At 42.1% G+C, this 18,805-nt stretch overlaps 1 protein-coding gene across 31 annotated transcripts in view; it reads right to left on the bottom strand.

The window, feature by feature from the left end:
* The window catches only part of ptprsa (protein tyrosine phosphatase receptor type Sa), a 166,258-nt gene that overhangs the window by 20,180 nt on the left and 127,273 nt on the right, over nucleotides 1-18,805 (bottom strand). For 7 of the 31 annotated variants that reach the window (XM_056239060.1, XM_056239059.1, XM_056239069.1 and 4 more), the window contains 9 exons: nucleotides 16,959-17,549; nucleotides 15,961-16,055; nucleotides 15,593-15,846; nucleotides 15,170-15,257; nucleotides 14,596-14,820; nucleotides 14,328-14,488; nucleotides 13,672-13,686; nucleotides 11,108-11,223; nucleotides 8,044-8,091 (listed from right to left, as the gene is read on the bottom strand). In XM_056239060.1, the coding sequence (XP_056095035.1) occupies nucleotides 8,044-8,091; nucleotides 11,108-11,223; nucleotides 13,672-13,686; nucleotides 14,328-14,488; nucleotides 14,596-14,820; nucleotides 15,170-15,257; nucleotides 15,593-15,846; nucleotides 15,961-16,055; nucleotides 16,959-17,549 (1,593 nt within the window). The remainder of the gene's footprint in view (nucleotides 1-8,043; nucleotides 8,092-11,107; nucleotides 11,224-13,671; nucleotides 13,687-14,327; nucleotides 14,489-14,595; nucleotides 14,821-15,169; nucleotides 15,258-15,592; nucleotides 15,847-15,960; nucleotides 16,056-16,958; nucleotides 17,550-18,805) is intronic. The other 24 variants (XM_056239073.1, XM_056239087.1, XM_056239085.1 and 21 more) reach the window with 15 other exon arrangements.

Genomic DNA, 18,805 nt, shown 5'->3' with positions numbered 1-18,805 from the left:
CCAATTACAACGCTGATAGGGGTCAAATGGTTCCTAATAGCTTTGCAATATTTCCAAAGCAATGAAATGTCTTCTGTCTCACTCCACTATAGCTAAAAATAATGAGCAGAGGACACTCCATACACTCAGACAAACCATACGTTTGTACTCAACGGGCTAAGACAAAGAGAACAATGTGCTTGGTTGCCTTAATGAAACCAAACAATTCTCAAACAGAGTCACAGACACAGCCACAAAGATCAGCCTTTGGGAAATAAGTTAATGTCAACAGAGCCAAAACATAATAGAAGTTTTCAGATTTTGCATTTGATTAAATCTATTTCACCGAGGCGAGACAAAAGGCTAAAACCACAATACAAGATTGATGCTTGTCACCCTATCATTGTTCACAACGATGGTGATGGTGATGGGATCCATGTTCCTTATGTAGTGTTACTCTAAAATAGGGGAGTACACTCCTGCTCCCGGAGGACTACCTACCAATAGGGTTTAGATTGATCCCCAATTAAAGACACCTAATAGTAGGGAGGTTAAGTGACTTTTGACTTCAAGTCATGATGCAAAGGTCCCCTTTGGTATGGAAGTACCTTAGGGCCATAGAAATAAATTTATCCTAAGACACAAGTGAGATCACATTTTGTATCTTATATACACACATTTTTTAAAAATGGCCGCCGACCATACTTGAGAGGCCCATATCTTTGCTTCTGTCATAGCTATAATGACAGATTTGGTATCAACGGGTACATTTTTGTGGTCAAGGAGTCCAATAAAATAGGTTCCAAGACTAAAAAACAATAATGTTGTCCTTAACATGACAATTGGAGGTGAAGTATGCAATTTTTTATTAAAAAACGCATGCCAAACACACAGTCCATTCACAACTTAATAATTTCTTCGTTTAGGTCTGCTTCGCATGCGCCCTTTACAGCACTGGCTGAAGACGTGGGTCCTGCGTCGAGCATGGGCATCCGGTCGTTTACGTCTCAAGGTAACTCAGAACTGTGTCACAGCTCTGGAGCCCTGGAAGGCGGTCGACTGGTATCAGACAGGTGTAAACCTGGGAGTAATCTCTAAACTGATAGTGGTTTCGACAGACGCCTCCAATTCGGGCTGGGGCGCCCTCTATGAGGGCAGACCGACTTTTGGCCTGTGGTCAAGCCAAGAAAAGAGCTTGCACATAAACTGTCTAGAGATGAAGGCGGTCGAGAACGCCTTGCGGTTCTTCCTTCCCCTTCTAAAGGGCCACCATGTCCTTGTCCGCACGGACAACATGTCGGTGGTTTCCTACATAAATCGCCAGGGCAGTCTGAGATCACGGAACCTTCATGCACTGGCAGAACGCATCCTTGTATGGGTTCAGCACCCATCACTGGCCCAGCCCATCACTGGCCCAGCCCATCACTGGCGGCTGGGCTGCCCATCACTGGCCCAGCCGCCCTCTCTATGCTTTCCCTCTGATCATGCTGTTACCACAGGTAATCAAGCCTATAAGGGAGAACGGTTCCTGTGTACTTCTAGTAGCTCCGTTCTGGCCGAACCAAGTTTGGTTTCTGGAGCTGATGCAGCTTCAGAGCTTGCCTCCGTGGCCTGTCCCATTGAGGAGAGATCTCCTCTCACAGGCCGGGGGTACGATTTGGCACCCACGACCCAAACTTTGGGCTCTGCATGTGTGGGCCATCAACGGGTACCCATCAGTCTCCCCGACGGAGTGTTAAACACGATTACGCAAGCTAGAGCGCCCTCTACTAGATGGCTTTATGGTTCCAAGTGGTCAGTGTTCTCAGGTTGGTGCTCAGCTCGCAACCTGGATCCACAAGATTGTGGGGTGTCGGAGGTTCTCTCCTTCCTACAGGAGCTCTTGGATAAGGGTAGATCCCCATCCATGCTCAAGGTATATGTGGCGGCTATTGCTGCGTTTGTCAAACATTCGCATGGCCAGTCACTGGGTAGGAACGACCTTGTAGTCCGCTTCCTCAGGGGAGCTAGAAGGATGAACCCTCCTCGCCCCCCCTCGGACCTTTCCTTGGTCCTGGAGGCCATGAAGGGTGCCCCTTTCGAACCTCTACAGTCTGTGGACCTTAAGTATCTCTCATTGAAAACCGCCTTTCTGGTGGCTATCGCCTCAGTCAAGCTGGTGGGTGACTTACACGCACTTTCTGTTAGTGCGTCGTGCCTTGAGTTTGGGCCTAATGACTCCAAGGTCATCCTCAAACCAAGACATGATTATGTCCCCAAAGTACTTGCCACTCCTTTCAGAGCACAAGTCTCTGTGGATCTGACAGCGAGTCTGACATTCTCTCGTCACAGGCGATTTTTGAGATTCACCTTCGAGGGCCAGGCATATCAATACACAGTCCTACCGTTCGGCCTGTCCCTGGCATCCTGTATATTATGATGTACATGGACGCGGCTCTCGCGCCCCTGAAACTTCAGGGAATGCCAGCTTTGAACTATTTGGACGATTGGCTGATTCTAGCTCGATCTCATTCAGAGCTCATAGAACACAGGACCATATTACTCGAACACCTCGAGAATCTTGGTCTCACAGTCAATTGGGCGAAGAGCCAGGAAATATCCTTTCTGGGCACAGAGCTGAACTCGCTGTCAATGACAGCGCGACTATCGCCAGAGCGCATACTGAACATTGCGGCACTATAGTCCCGCTCAAGAGATTTCAGAAGATGCTGGGCCTCATGGCCTCATCATCATCAGTACTCCAGCTGGGTCTGCTTCGCATGCGCCCACTGCAGTGGTGGCTGAAAGCACGAGTGCCGTCTCAAGCTTGGGCCTCCGATCTGTTTCGCCTCAGGGTCAATCAGAAATGCGTCGCAGCTCTGAAACCTTGGAAGGCGACCGACTGGTACTGGTACCACCGCCTCTTCAATCTGACATTCTCTCTTCGGATCTGACAGCGAGTCTGACGTGAATCTCCTTTGCCTGGTTAGGGCCCTTGGAACGTTCGGCTGCTTTCAGACGGTCAGGACAGCTATTTGTTTCGTTTGGTGGCCGATCTAAAGGTCTAGCTGCCTCGAAACATAGCCTTTCCAGGTGGAAAGTGGACGCTATCTCACTGGCTTATACATCTAAGAGCCTTCGTTGCCCTCTGGGCGTCAGAGCTCATTCCACTAGAGGCATGCCTCTTCATGGGCCTGGTCCAGTGGGATTTCCCTTCACGATATCTGTATGGCGGCAGGCTGGGCCTCTGTGTCTACATTTATAGAGTTCTATAACCTGGAAGTTCCCGCGCTCCAAGCTAGACTGTTGTCAGTTTAGTTTATCCGCTCAGTTCTGCCGGACTCGGTTCCGCGGACTGCAAAGTTTTCAGTTCAGGCAGGCTATTGCCTCCCCTGACTGTTATACCGTGTTAAGCACCCTCTATGCATTTAAGGTAACCACGTTTACCTTATATCATTCTTATTAAGCCCATTCCCAATGTCGGCTTTTTATATCCCCATATCATATGAACTCAGGGCGCTCGCCCTTGGGTCAGTGTTGTGGTAGATTTAGCACGCACGGCGTTTTAAATTGGATTCCCGTAGCGTAAGCTAGCTTACGCAACACGAGAGTACTCTCGTAAGAGAACGTCACGGTTACTAACGTAACCTCGGTTCTCTCTAGAAGAGGGAATGAGTGTTGCGTAACCCTGCCGTGCTTGTGCTACCATCTGGTTTCGCTTCAGTCGATGAAAACCAAGGAGCATCTTATCGAGCTCTGGCTTATATAGGCATAAGCCACGCCCATTCGCCCACTCATTGGTGCTTACGTCACGAGCAGTGCCTCGATAGGTTGCAGCAGTTGCCGCATAGCATCCAATAGGCGCGCGAGCTGCCTCGCCTAGGTCTGCTAGCTGCAGCAAGTGTGTTTTAAATTAATACAAATTATAAGGATAATTTTTGGCTTCAGTATTCTCGAGAAAAGAGGTTTTCCCTCTAAGGTTCTTTTTTCCATAGTCAACTAGCTAGCTATTTATTAGTTATCTAACATAAAAAAAAAAAATTTATTTAATGAGAAAGTCATACGAACCTCAAAGTGTTAACCTGTCACCTCTGACCTTCAACAGCTGTCACAGCTCCTGGTGCAGATGGGATGTGTTGTTGCAGGAACTGATATGCTATAGGCTACTCCTGACTGGTCGAAATCTCATGCTACTTAGGACAAATGTAATGTACAGAAGTAGCTGCACTGCTTAAATACAAAATTAAAGTTTTTGAACGAAAAGATAAGTAAAGTCACTCTGATGACAATTTTTATGTGAAATGTGCATATTTACCCCCAATTGTCATGGTATGGGGAAAATTATAATTTTTTTAAACTTGAAACCAATTTTATTGGATTCCTTGACCCCAAGAATGTACACTTTGACACAAAATTTGTCATTATAGCGATAACAGAAGCAAAGATATGGGCTCTAGAGTATTTTCGGCGCATTGGCGGCCATTTTTGAAAAAACATGTTTATTTCTGATACAAAGTGTGATCTCACTTGTGTCTTAGGATAAATTTATTTGTATGACCCTAAGGTACTTCCATACCAAAGGAGACCTTTGCATCATGACTTGAAGTCAAAGGCCTATTTTTTGGGCTTAACCTCCCTACTATAAGGTCTTACGGATCACCAGAAACATCCAGGCAGGAAAGTGGCCAACCAGGAGCAAGATTGGACACCCCTTCCCTAACCATAACTCTAATCCTGTCAAGTAGGGAGTTCTGGCAGTGCCGATACTGTTTATTGTAGACTTGAACACAAAAGTACACAAGCTTCCGTCTTGTATTTCACTAAACAGACACATTTGCATGTCATTTATGGTCTTGTACAAAAGAAATTCCAAAAACGAAATATGGACTTACTGGAAATCTGGAAAGCTTCCACACTAAACATGAAAAATATGAGCAAGCGAGAGGTAGAAAAATATAATATTGCCTTTCCCTAGAGGAAACCTCTTGCCTTAATATTTCCAGCAGCAATCCTTTTGGCAGAAGCTTGCAATAATTTCCTTATGTAACCCTTCATTTGAGCAATGATGGAGAATAAAGCTCTTGAGGTGGAGGGCTGATGAAGGGGGTAATCAGGGTAAGGTAGGGGGTTTATTCGAGAGTTCTGGCCTGGGTTAAGATGACCTGATGGTACCGGTGAAAAGTGAAGTGTCGTGTTCTCAGCTTCAGTTCAGTCAAAGCTGAGCAAGCGTGTCACAGAAGCAGCCACCCATGCTAACCCTGCAAGACCTTTCCTCAAACAAGCACCAGTTAGCACATGTTTGCTCAGACCCCCCAAAAAACCCTAGGCTGTGCTGGAGTTAATCTAGTTATTTATTAGTAATTGGAATAAAGCAGAAAACAGACAAGCTCTTCCTAAGATGGACGCCAACTTATTTACAGAGGCCACTGGACTTTCTTTCATCGTCTACTTCAGAGGTCAAAAGTTGGCTAAATGTTGACATCTTCCTTCAAGAGCACTGTGATTTAATTAGGCATAGATAATCTGCATAATCACATTAGCCACGCTCAATTTGACACGTTTTTTTTCTTCTCTAAATGTTGTATGCTGCAAATGAGTTTGCTTGGGTTTGATTGAGATTGAACTTGCCGATTGGACGTCATGACAAAAAAACGATGCAAATAATGCCACTCAAGATGTCATGAAAAAGTTCTAGCTGTAAATGTGAGAATTTGTTGAATTACCGGACGCTAACACTTCTGTTAGTCTACAAATGTTATTTTCACCAGCCCGGCCAAGCTCTAAGAGATTGTCTGGAATCAGTTTTAACCTCTTAAGGTGAACCAAGATAATGTATGCCAAAGCACTCCCGAAAAAGACACGAAGGGCAACTTTGGCAAACAACCTGAGATCAGACCTGCATGCTAAATGACAACAGCCTCCATAATGCAATGAGAAAGGCCATCTAGAGCCAATCGAAGCCCAACAAACTCTTTCCAATGTCAACCTATTCCTCAACTTTGCTCCATGTCAACAACAATTACTCGTCGTCCATTTTTCTATTTCACGAACAGGCTGTTATTTGTTTGTTCTCAGGAATTTTTTCCCTGCAAGATGTAAGAAACAATTACATTTAATCCGATCGGGGTGCAAAAAAATGCTTTAACCTCTGCAGATGACACAAAGTTTTCACTGTTATCAAAATTAACCCTCCGGTGCTGTTCAGGTTTCGGCCATAGTTTTTTTGTTTGTTTATTTTTTACTTTTTCGGAATGGTAAGAAACTTAGTAAAGGTTTTGCCACTTGCTGTGTGAACACACACACACACACACAAAGATCATCGACATGATTTGAAAAGGTTAAAATATCCTGAAAAAAATAGTCACACTTGTATTGTTCAGGGTCAAAAATGAGCACATTGGAAATTAATTTCATCTAGTGGAAGCGTTTGGTACTGCGCCCAAAACAAATCTTACTGAAAGCTCTTCTTTTTTTTTTTTTGATATCAACCTCAAATATGAAACACAGCTTGTTTAGATTTATGGGTTTGATTTTGTGTTTCACATAAAAATTGTAAATGGTATTTTTGTGCATTTATCATAAAAACTTTTTTTCAAAAAAAACTTTTTTCACTTCAGCAATAATCTGGCAAGTGTCATCTTTAAAAAGAGACCAAACTTTGTTGGGAATTTCATAAATGAATATGTAAATGGACAATAACTACTGCATAAATATAATTTAGTACCATAAAATCCCCTAAAAATACAATCTATTAAATAAAAAATATGATCAAACGAACATAATTCAATTGAAATTTTAAAAAAGGTCATTTTTGAATGACACGTGAACAGTACCAGAGGGTTAACCATATTCAATTTCAAGTACTTATGTGAAAGATACTAAAAAGTGTACTTCAAGTCGGTTTAAGAAAGGTATATATAACTCTTTCCTGTTGCTGTTAATTTCCTATCTGCTTTCTCTGCCAGGATTTTTGTGTCTCTCGTTCTTTTTTATCCCATGCAATCAAGCTCAAGATCACGGAGCGCGAGAGAAGCAAACTGTCTAATTACATATTTTCAGTCTCTTATTTGTGCTTGACAGGTGATGCAAATAACAAATCCTTTTGATATCCTCTGCCGCTGTTCGCGAAACGGTTTTATGCGATTGTTCATTTACATATAAAAGGGAAAAACACTTGGTATATTTCCCCATAAAAACAACAAAAAAAGGGAGCCGTGTTTCTCTTTCCTCTACCTCGCTGGGGGGCGGGAGGGATGTATCAAATGTCGGACCATTGTTTGCGGAGGGTTTCATTAATTCGGCTCGTTATCTCTGCCTGCAGAACGACCCCATCCTCCGGGGGAGGGAGGAACGGGGGGCCGAACGGACAGCTGAGCTGGAGGGCCGGGAAAGGGATATGCTGGAATGTGTGGAGACCTGTGTAAAAATTATACAGCGGAGCCGTCTCGACATCATCAGCTGTGACTGCAGTGCTTTACTGTGGATTAATAGAGTTCAGCCAACAGCCTGTGAGAACAAAGCAATCGACAAGCAGAAATACTAAACACATCAAAAAGGAAAAATCAAAAGCCGTGTTACGAATGAAAGTTAAAAGCAGTCATAATTAAGATGAAACTGTTGACTGCATTTGCATTATGCATAATGCAGAACAAATTCTGGGTGTATCTTTTATATATGTTTGATATATTTATAAATATATATACACACACACACAAGACATATGCTATGAACTTTTTATGCGTCCTGCTGGCTAACATTATGCATTTAAAGCACCAAAAATCAAATAAAAAACGGGTAATATTTACTATATTTTATCCTAAATTATGCACCTCATATAGGAAAAGCAATTGCTAATGAGATACAGTTTTAGGTTTCATTTGAGGTACGACTCCTTTTAACTTTCCCAGGGTTACGGGAGTGAACATTAGCGCAGATCCGGCATTTGTGAAGGGAGGGGGGGGGGGGGGGGGGAAAGTCATATGCAAATGTAGTCGGAGAACACAACCCATTATTTCGGATGTGGGGCAGACGCATTAAAAAAAGATAAGAAAACACCAGAGCTCAGCGCGAGATGCGAGCACTAACTTTCATAGTCAAAACCGGCTTCACTGACAGGACTGCTTAGACCCGAATCTGTGAAAAACAGCAAACACCAAAAATAAAATAAAAGCATCCCTTTTAAATGCACTGATAATTAGTTGAGAACAAAATCTTGAAATGGATTGAATATGAAATGGAAAAATAAGAGGAAATGAATATACATTTGCTCCCTCGAATTAATTTTTCACACTATATTGTGCATTTTTAAACAGGCAGAAGTAAGGACCACCCCTGCTTTGAATGAAGGCGGTAATCCTCGCGAGGGTCCTCGGTGTTGGATCCGACGCCAAGCAGTCTGTCAGACAGTGGAAGTAGGACACTCTCTCATATTCACCCAACATCAGAGCCGCTGATGTTTATTAGACATACAGAATTACGCCATGAACCAGTGGAGAGACTGTTTATACCACGGTGACATTTGTAAAATCCAACATTAAGACGCAATATAGCATCGACCTGACTCCATGTTCGTTTTTTAAGGGATATAAATTCTCAAAATATCAGATGGCAGCGTCGATCGAGCGGTGAAACCACATACGGTCAGTGTTTAGCGCTCGACGTCTGTCCAGCTGTCTGGAAAGCGAGCGGATGAGGAACGTCTTTAGCTTCTGTTGTTGAAGTCTGAACCATCTGTGATGACTTTAGACACACGACACCTATGCAGACGGGTCAGATTAACATGTTAGCAAGTGGATCCGATTTGAATTAGCATTATAATTAGCCATTTATATAGGCTTTCGACAAAAAATGACTTGTTGGCTAACATGACTGTTGTCAAGCTAAAAACATATATAGTAAAAATAGGATTATTTGTTTATTTATGTATGTTTTACTGGTGGTCATGTTTGCATTAGCTAAATTAACAATTAAAAAAAGGTAAATCTGTAAAGATTTATAAATTCGACAGTCATATCGGTTATCATTTCTTACATAAAAATAGTTATTGGTCATTTATATCAGCCAAAATGCCTATATTGGTGCATCAGTAAGAGTAGTACAAATTAAAGTTAAAACTTTATCGAGTGGATAAAGTTCAGGATTATTATGCATAAATGCATAAAACATATATAGGTAAAAAAGGATTTTTTATTCATATACTTATGCTTGTTTATTTATTTATTATTTATTTATGTTTGATGGTGACCATGTTTACATCAGCCCAAAAAAAAAAAAAAAAGGCAAAACTGTATAGTTTTATAAATTCAAAAGTCCTATCGGTTATCATTTGTAACATAAAAATAGTTATCCGTTATGTATATCTGCCAAAATGTAAAAATAAGTGCATTGGTAAAGCAGAAATTAAGGTTAATACTTTATTGAGTGGATGAATTATCATTATAATTCAGGATTACATCCATTTTTTTTATATTAACATAAAAATAGTTATCGGCTATCTGTATATGCAAAAATAAATAATAATGTTAAACATTAATATAAATCATTATTTTATTTTAACAAAAAATTAATTAAAACAAAATGTCAGATACTGTTTTAAGATTTTCTACATCGGTGCATCGCTTTAATTATAAGATATAAACAGTATCTTTTCTACCTCCCAAATCTATGTAAATATTAAACGTCAACATGACAGCCATTTTTCTTCTATAATGTGACATATTTCTTGGTAAAAGAGAATAAACCAAGAAATCAATAAAAAAAAAAAAAAAAAAAACAGTGATGTGCATCAAGATTTTAGCAAGCAGCCAAAAAAATGACGGGGATTACAAATCTTCTATTCACAGACACGATTTATCACAGGCTTAGAGACACCATGAGCGGTGCTTTTTTTGCGATTGTGTCACATTAAACAGTTTGCTCATAAGAATCTTTGTATTCTAGAACACTTAATAATACCAATACAAACATTTGAGCCCAATCTGACCCCTAAATGTGCGACGAAACAAACAGAATGTCAGTGTCTCGTCTCATTAGGATAAGCACAGTGGTTGAGCCCCGCGTTGGGCGCCATATGTGCCAGTCATCCATGTGAACTGAAGTGTGCTCCTTTGAACAATGGACCCTATTAGCTAATGGAAATGTCGCAAATGTTTCCCCGTCCCAGTTAATTGGGCTAAAATGTCCGCTTAAATAAAAACTCACCAAGCAAAGAGATAATGACATCCCGTGCTTAAAAAGAACAACGTCGCGTCACAAATTGAACGCTCCTCAATTAATAAAGTCCAACGAGGAGAACCTCTGATAGTGTTGAAGCAGACGAGGAAGGCGAGAAATAAGATGAAAGCACGCCAGGCTCATTTCAGATGTGTTATTAGGCGGCTACCGGACAAGATGCCCCACAATGGACAGGTGATTATGGGAAATGAGGTGCCGATAGAGGCTTTCTTGCTTCCTCCACCTTCATTTCTCATCTGGCTCTCGTTTTATCTCCGCTGAAGGAGGAGAGCTCTCGGCAGAGGCCGAGTTACGACCTCCTCTGCCGGCCGAGGCGAGATTACCGCCTTTGAAACAAGAGCTGTTTGATGGGGAGAGCGGACAGGAGAGAGACGCCTTCGACAAATTCACTTCAAGGAGCCACAGAGAAATGTCAGACTAGGTTTAATGTCCAAAGCCGGCGAAAATGAGAACGCTCTTTGAACTGGAGGATTTGGACGAGACAAAAGATCGTCTGCTTTTTGAGTGAGTCAAGGATGGCGAGAGGAAAAACATCTCTGAAGCGGCCTGGAGGTTGGATTTCGTTCAGTTGCAAGCAACCCCTGAACCAAATATAAAATAAAATGATTGACAGGCCGTACACAATTATTAACTAATAAACCGCATCAGTAGAGATGCAAATTAGAAATAGCAGCAGGTGCACCTGAAATTGACAGTTAAATTAAAGTTAACTGACAAAATATGTCGCTCTTCAAAGTGAATATGTGTTTGGAAGGAAAATAATGTCAAAAAGACTGTATTTTCTTTATGCAAAATATAATTATTTTGATTTGGGGGTGAAATATGATATAAAAATAGATATGACATGTTCTTGACAGGTTTCGTGAGATGAAGCAGTTTACAGTAGGAGAAGAGTAATCTGTTCGTGTGCATATACCTGGGGTTTGGAAGTTGATTCGTCTCATCTCCACGGGGTCTGTGGGGTGGTGAGGGGTGATTTCGGCGTTGTTCAGCAGGCATTTCGTCCGTGGCTCTGACTCTTTCCGTTTGCTGCTTTAAAAAAGGAAAGGAAAACGTGGAGACTAAATGAAAACTGACAAACGAGATGGATAAAGAACAAGTAAACCAAATCACAAAATGACCATCCAGTGTTTTCTGACCCAGATTCAGATCTATCTATCTATCTATCTATCTATCTATCTATCTATCTATCTATCTATCTATCTATCTATCTATCTATCTATCTATCTATCCATCCATCCATCCATCCATCCATCCATCCATCCATCCATCATCCATCCATCTATCATCCATCCATCTATCATCCATCCATCCATCTATCATCCATCATCCATCCATCCATCTATCATCCATCCATCCATCCATCTATCATCCATCCATCCATCCATCCATCTATCATCCATCCATCCATCCATCATCATCCATCCAACCATCCATCATCATCATCCATCCATCCAACCATCCATCATCATCATCATCATCCATCCATCCATCCATCCATTCATCCATCCATCCATCCATCCATCCATCCATCCATCCATCCATCCATCCATCCATCATCATCATCCATCCATCCAACCATCCATCCATCCATCATCATCATCATCCATATCTATCTATCTATCTATCTATCTATCTATCTATCTATCTATCTATCTATCTATCTATCTATCTATCTATCTATCTATCCATCTATCCATCTATCCATCCATCCATCTATCATCCATCCATCCATCATCATCATCATCCATCCATCATCATCATCCATCCATCCATCCATCCATCATCATCCATCCATCCATCCATCCATCCATCCATCTATCATCCATCCATCCATCATCATCATCATCCATCTATCATCATCATCCATCCATCCATCCATCCATCATCATCATCCATCCATCCATCCATCCATCCATCAATCCTTCCATCCATCCATCCATCATCATCATCATCCATCCATCTATCCATCATCATCATCCATCCATCATCATCCATCCATCATCATCCTCCATCCATCCATCCATCCATCCATCTAGACGACCTTGAGTGTCCAGAAAGGCGCCAAATAAATAAAATGTATTATTATTATCTATCTATCTTAGAGAAGCACTGATACAAAATTTCTCTGCCGATACGTTAACCGATTATTCAGATTGAAATCTTTTATCGATTCTGATATCGATAGTATCTCTTGAACTGAGGCGCTACAGCGATCTGCCATGTCACATTAAGAGCATCAAAAAGATATTTATTATTTGAATTTAGTATTTTATGACTGATATATCGGTGCATATATATATATTAGGGGTGTAACGGTTCACAAAATTCACGGTTCGGTTCGATACTATACACTTGTGTCACGGTTCGGTTCGGTACGTTTCCGATACAGCAAAAAGAAAGAAATGCCAGAGAAATTTCCTTGATTTAATTTTTTTTATTATATTTTTATTAAAACTAACATCATAAAGTATGATTTTTTTTAACTTTGAGCAATGATGGAGCTATACTTGACTTTTCTTAGGAGCTTATAAAACAAAACAGCTCCTTGGACAAATGAAATGTAATATTGTAGTAGTTATAAACAAAGGTTTATTTTAGTTCAGATTAACATTTGAGGGCAGCAATTGTGTTCATAATGTCAAATTAAAACCGATGTAATGTTACTTGAAAGCATTATAGCCTACTATTCCTGCCAAACTTCCATGGTTACAGTTAGTAGTGTTACTACAGTAAACCCATGATGAATGTTGCTGATCTGTGGACACTGGATAGTTCATTCATGACACAGTGTTTCTTCCTGGTTTCCACGTCAGCGCTGTTTGATCCGTTAATAACGGAGAAATGTGAATGTTTCTCACTAGATCTCGCAGCGATGTTATTACTTCAGTGGCGAAATCAAATGCTTTCTTTACTGGATTTGGCTGTGTAGTGACAGTGCTGATGATGAAGATCGGCTCGCGCTGCATTGGTCCAAACTGATAAACGTTTCGTCAACCACACAATAACGAGTGGTTTCGTTCCGCTTACATTACATTTGCCATTTGATGTTGGGCAATGTTGTGGTCACGCCAGCGTCTCTTACATTATGAGCGCGCTTGCCACGCGCGACGCGCCTACATTTGAAATAACGAAATTTTGGTCGGCAGGAAAAATGGTCCAACGAACCGTTCAGTTAAAAAATGCGTACCGAAAACCGAACCGAAAGCCTCGTACCGAACGGTTCAATACGAATTAGTGTATCGTTACACCCCTAATATATATATATATATATATACACACACACAGAGTTTATAGTTGATATAGAGGAAGCTAGATGCTAGCACAAACAAAGCTATGTCCACAACACAACACAGCCGAGGGGCACATTGGTTGAACCCGCTATTTCATTGCCATCTAATTAAAACTTGCTTTTATGCTGAGGCAGGTTGTTTTCTTTTGCCCCCTTGAAAACAGCAAAAAAGTACAGCTAAGCCTTACCTGTCAGGCTTGCTGCTTCCAAAGAAAGCATTGAAGTGAAATAAATATATAAAAGAGAGAAAACACAACAAGAGAAGAAGGGAGAGGAGAAAGAAAAAAATCAATAGAGTTCATTTAAATTCACAGGGCAGGCTAGCAGTGCCAGATTAGGTTCATCTGCATTTGGACAGACCTGTAAAGATGTGTGTTTGCGCATCTCCAGACACCAGAGGTCAAACTCAAGGTCCTGCCGAGGGAGGAAATACTAACCAGGAGCCGTTCGCTTTTAACCTCGTCCGTGAGGTGCTAATTAGGAATAGCTTCCGCACGTTTGCATGCTAAAAGTCAAAGCGATCTGCTTTGGCCGTGCTCTGAAGCTAATAGCTATTAGCCATCACCTCGTTAAATTTTGATAAGATCGAATTGACTGCTCTCCTCAGCTATGCTTTGAACTTCTCCAAACGATGCTAACGGCTGGGGGGAATATGTCTAAAATAAGCTTAAATCATTCTTTGAGCATTTCTTCACTTCATAATGCATTTACAGTACGTTAGTTTGAAGATAGTTCCACCTGCTTGTTATATAAAGAACAAATTGGGTCAAAAATGGAGATTGCTGGTACTATAAATGGTAGGGACAAACATAAATGTATTAGAATGTGAAAAAAGTCCACTCACTTCTTGTAGAGGAGAATCGCAATCACAATACAGATTATGAAGACCACAGCGAGAACGGGTCCCACCACCCAGATGAGTCCGTCTCCTCCCGTCTCCAGGGGCTGAGGGTCCACATCAGGAGCCATGATTGGGTCCGTGTAGGGGCTCGTTGCAAAGGATTTCTGCACAAGCACAAAAAAGGTTAAAGTCATCTGCATTTGTCACTTCATGGTTGACATAACCCCAATTTGTGATAGATTAAAAAGGCTTTTCCTTAGATTTCACTCACCCCTCCAGTAGTGTTAAGCTCAGCTAGGATGAACAACACATATTCCTGTCCAGGGTCCAGAGCCCTGTTTTCAAAGGCGCTATACACTCTCTGGTCGCCCAGGGTGAAGGACGACGGCATGGATGAGGGCTTGAAGCTGGCAGCGATGTAGGGCCGCTTTCCGTCCACCTGCTTGAGCTGACGGGTGGTTCGAGCGTGACGTTGAAGTCTTCTTTCGCCCAGCAGCTGTGGGAGAAAAAACTGCTTGAGAAGAACTGAAACCAGCATCTAAAACACAACATATGTACCAAATCAGCATCAAGCAGTGCTAAATGTGCAAACAAAATGGGCTAGTATCTACAATAAAAAAGTCCCAATGAATAAAATAATATATAACCAGAATACACAGCTCCACAGCTCAAGGTCAAGTGGCTAAGCGTTGCAGTTTGCCAGCGGGTGAGGATGAGAGCTGTGTAATTGTCCCCCTTTCCCTGACAAACCCCTCGGGAGCGTTCCCACAATGCTCCCGCGAGAACACTTTCCATGGCTCTGCGACACAAGGACAAAGACTTGTGGAAAAAAAGGGTATGTTCACCTCTTCCAGGTCCAGCTCATCTGGGTTCTTGATGTGTCTGATCGGTCCTCTTCCCTTCTTCAGAGGAACCACCACAATATAGATTGCCCTGCAAGAGGTCAAGATGGTGCATAAAACAAATAAATCACCCTACAACAGAAACTGCTAGTATATCATAAAAACATTATCTACATTTCTGTATCCATCAGAGCATTAAAAATGGGAATATCTAGCTAAACAAAACCTGAAAAATACGCAACCGTGTGAACGCAGACGCTTAAAATGCAATTCTTAACACAGGTATATATACTGCATTCTCAGTGTGGCCACAAGGGGCACTGTAGAGAACAACAGCACAATCTTTCTTAAAAAATGGATCCATCATTCACACTTTGAAATGCATTTGGGTAGAGTGCGTTTCTAGCCAAGGACGGTTTTCCTCACTTGATCAAGTCTTTGGCTTCCAGCGGTGGGAAGAGAATGGTCAGCATACTGTCCGGCTCTCTTTTCAGGTCCAACTCAGGCTTTCGGATCAGAATAGCTGGCGCCGTTCGGGCGATGAGCTTGTGTTTGGGTCCACCGTCGCTGCTCTCCTGACAGGTGATTCTGAACTCATAGGTGACGTTGGGTCGTAAATTGGTGATGAGAGCTTTGGTCATCATAGCATCAATGTCAACCTTCTGCCGGTTGTACTCGATCTGTGGAAGAATGTGCATGGATAAACTGTTCACAATAACATCAAAAACACGTAAATTGAGTCAGAGTCTGGCAGGTACTCATTTGAACAGGATGGACAAAACTGAATCGCTTACCATGCATCGGTATGGGGAACGGCTATCGGAAAACTTCCAGGTCAGCAGTACCGTGGTCTTGGTGACCAGCTTCACGGTGAAGTTCTTAGGAACATCTGTCCAGAAGTGAATGGAGGAAACAAATTGAGAAAAACAAGTACAGGAGGACTGAAGGGAAAGAAGGCTGACAGAATGTTCGGCGTTTGCGACCATTTTTCCCCCCAAGGGAAAAGGGGCTTTGGTCCCTCGGAGTGAGCGGAGTGTGGCGTTAGCTGTGAAGGGGAGGGAGGGAGGCGCTCAGTTGGGACAAACAGCACGCTAGACTGGACTGGTGAACACAGAACCACAGGATCGCACAGTACTCTGCCTGCCCTGGCCCGGCAGTGCCGCCCCAACAAGAACATTTGGCAAGCAGTTCCCATAATCCCCCCTGAATGCTTCCAGAATAGCTGAACCCACATTATGTTTGAGTAACCCACTGCTGCGTACTCTTAAATTTGGATAGGCACTGCCGTGGCAGAAAGCCCGACAGGAACGAGGACAAACCCCAAAACACAATTGTCATGCCCACACTTGTTAGCAGTGCATCATGGGACACCATGCTTCAAACCATCCCAGTGTGGGAGCGGGGGGGGAAAGGTGAGTACAGAAAAGAGGAATTGTCAGACCAAAAAATGAAAAATAAATAAGAAAAACCCAAAGTAAACAAATGTGCCTAGTTTCACTTCAGATTTGGGATCTCCTTGACGTGGTTCTCGCCTGCCTTTGATACTAGGGACATTTTGTGATTAGATGAGTGAATGTGCTGGGCGTGTCTGACCAATTGGCACTTACCTCGCAAAAATGGATGCTCCTCCCCTTTCAAAACTGACTGACTTTAGCTTACTGACTTATTTTACCTTGTTGTGGGGGAGGGTGTTAGTGAGGTATGTGGCTCCCAGAGAACTTTATATAATCGGGTGTAGGTGCTTGCATTGTAGAGGTTTGTCCCTTGAGGCGGGGAAATGAGCAACCCCTACCTGCTTCATAGGCCACTGTTCGATACTGGATCGGTGGGCTGTAGGGCCCTGGACCTACACTGGTGTGCGCTCGAATTTTCACATCATACACTGCGTTGGGTCTCAGGCTGTTGAGGGTGTAGCTGTTCTCGCTTGCCGGCAGACGCAGTTCCTTGGGTCCGCCAGCTATTCCCGCCTCCTGATAGGCCAGTGTGTATTCCGTTATATCACCGTTGCGCTCCGCTAGCACCGGAGGCAGCCAGGAGAACTGGAGCGAGCAGCAGGTGATGTTGGACCCTTCGGTTATTTGAGGATACCCTCGAGGAATCTCTTCCGGGACTCTCAGTTCTCGCGTAGCGTCTTCGCCAAATCCCGATTTGGACTTGGCGGACACTTTGAACACGTATGTGGCCCCTCGGTGGATATTGCTAATGGAATATTCAAACTCCTGAGGGCCGAACTCCAGCGTGGCCAGGGGGCTCACGTCTTTTCGGCCGAACTGCAGCCGATAGCCCTGCACCTCGAGACCCGGAGCGATAAAATCTGGGGGTTGCCAGCGTACTAATGCGGTCTCCAAGTTTTGGTTGACAGAGAGAAAGGGAGGCCCCGGCACTGTAGAGAGAGAGAGAGAGAGAGACAAAAAGAAAGAGACATTACATTAAGTTCAAATGAACCTTATCTCACTTAAGTTTGCTGTATCAAAACCAAATGTCTTTTCATCCTGTTACTCCCTACTAAAGCAAAGGCACCTGAAACGAATTTAACAGGATTACAAACCCATTTCCTGTAAAGTACTCTTACATAAGCATGCATTTATTGTGCAACTGCCATAAAGGTGTTAACACATATACTCTATAAGCAACTGCAAATGTTTCAAAATCACAGTCTTACGTCTGAACAGCAACACTGTTATATTTTAAGTTAAGGGGAGACACCCCAGGTGAATAGGAAAAAAAGATTAACTAATAGATATCAGCATGAAACTTTGCCAGTTGATTACTGACATTAAGACACATATCTTTTGTATTACAAGTTTTAAGAATATTTATGTTTAAATATGCAAATGAGGTATTATCTCATTAAATATGCACTAATTTGCATATATTTCCAGAAGAGAAATCTGAACATTGGATAAAGCCAGATTCAAAATTCTTGTTTCATTTTGTTGACATATTAGAGTCAAAGGTTTTTACAGAGTGGATTTTGGATATCTCTATTTATCACTCCATTAATCAGGAAAAACTGTCAACAGCCATAAAAATAAATTTTCCTCCCTGTTTTTAGGTATAAAATGTTGTATAAATCAGAATCTGAATGATATATAAACAAACCCCTCTGTTAAAAACCTTAAGAATATAGATAGGAATACAACTGGAACGTTTGGTGTATGTAAGCGCTGCTGATGTGGAGATTTCTGGGTATGAGAAAAAACCCATTTTGAGAAAATGGCCTTTAAAGAATTGACATCAGCCAATGTGATTTCGCTTTTAGAGTTAAATGCCCCATTGTACTTTCACGATTGGTTGCTGATAACAAAAAAAAAAAAGACCATATTTGGATCCGACAACGTTGTACAGGAGAGAGAGAGCTTTCCAACGGTATATGTGATGGGTTGACTCAGAACGCCAACTTTTGTTGAATTTAGGAGAAATCTACAGACGTTAATAGACAAAGTGTAGTAAAATAAAGACCTAAATGTGTATTTTGGACTTTTTTCACCACAAGTAGCCCAAACTTTTAAAATTGACCAGTGAAAAAAAACACACGATGTTTATGCCTGCCGTGTCTTGCCTTAACAGAAGTGACTAGATGGTTGTTGAACAGATCACCGGATGCGAGATGGTGGGTTAACAGCCGTATGATAGAGA

Source organism: Rhinichthys klamathensis, unplaced genomic scaffold, assembly GCF_029890125.1.
Source record: "Rhinichthys klamathensis goyatoka isolate OS25496 unplaced genomic scaffold, OSU_Roscu_1.1 h1tg000552l_1, whole genome shotgun sequence".
Classification (NCBI taxonomy): domain Eukaryota; kingdom Metazoa; phylum Chordata; class Actinopteri; order Cypriniformes; family Leuciscidae; genus Rhinichthys; species Rhinichthys klamathensis.
This window is presented reverse-complemented; position numbering and strand designations above follow the sequence as displayed.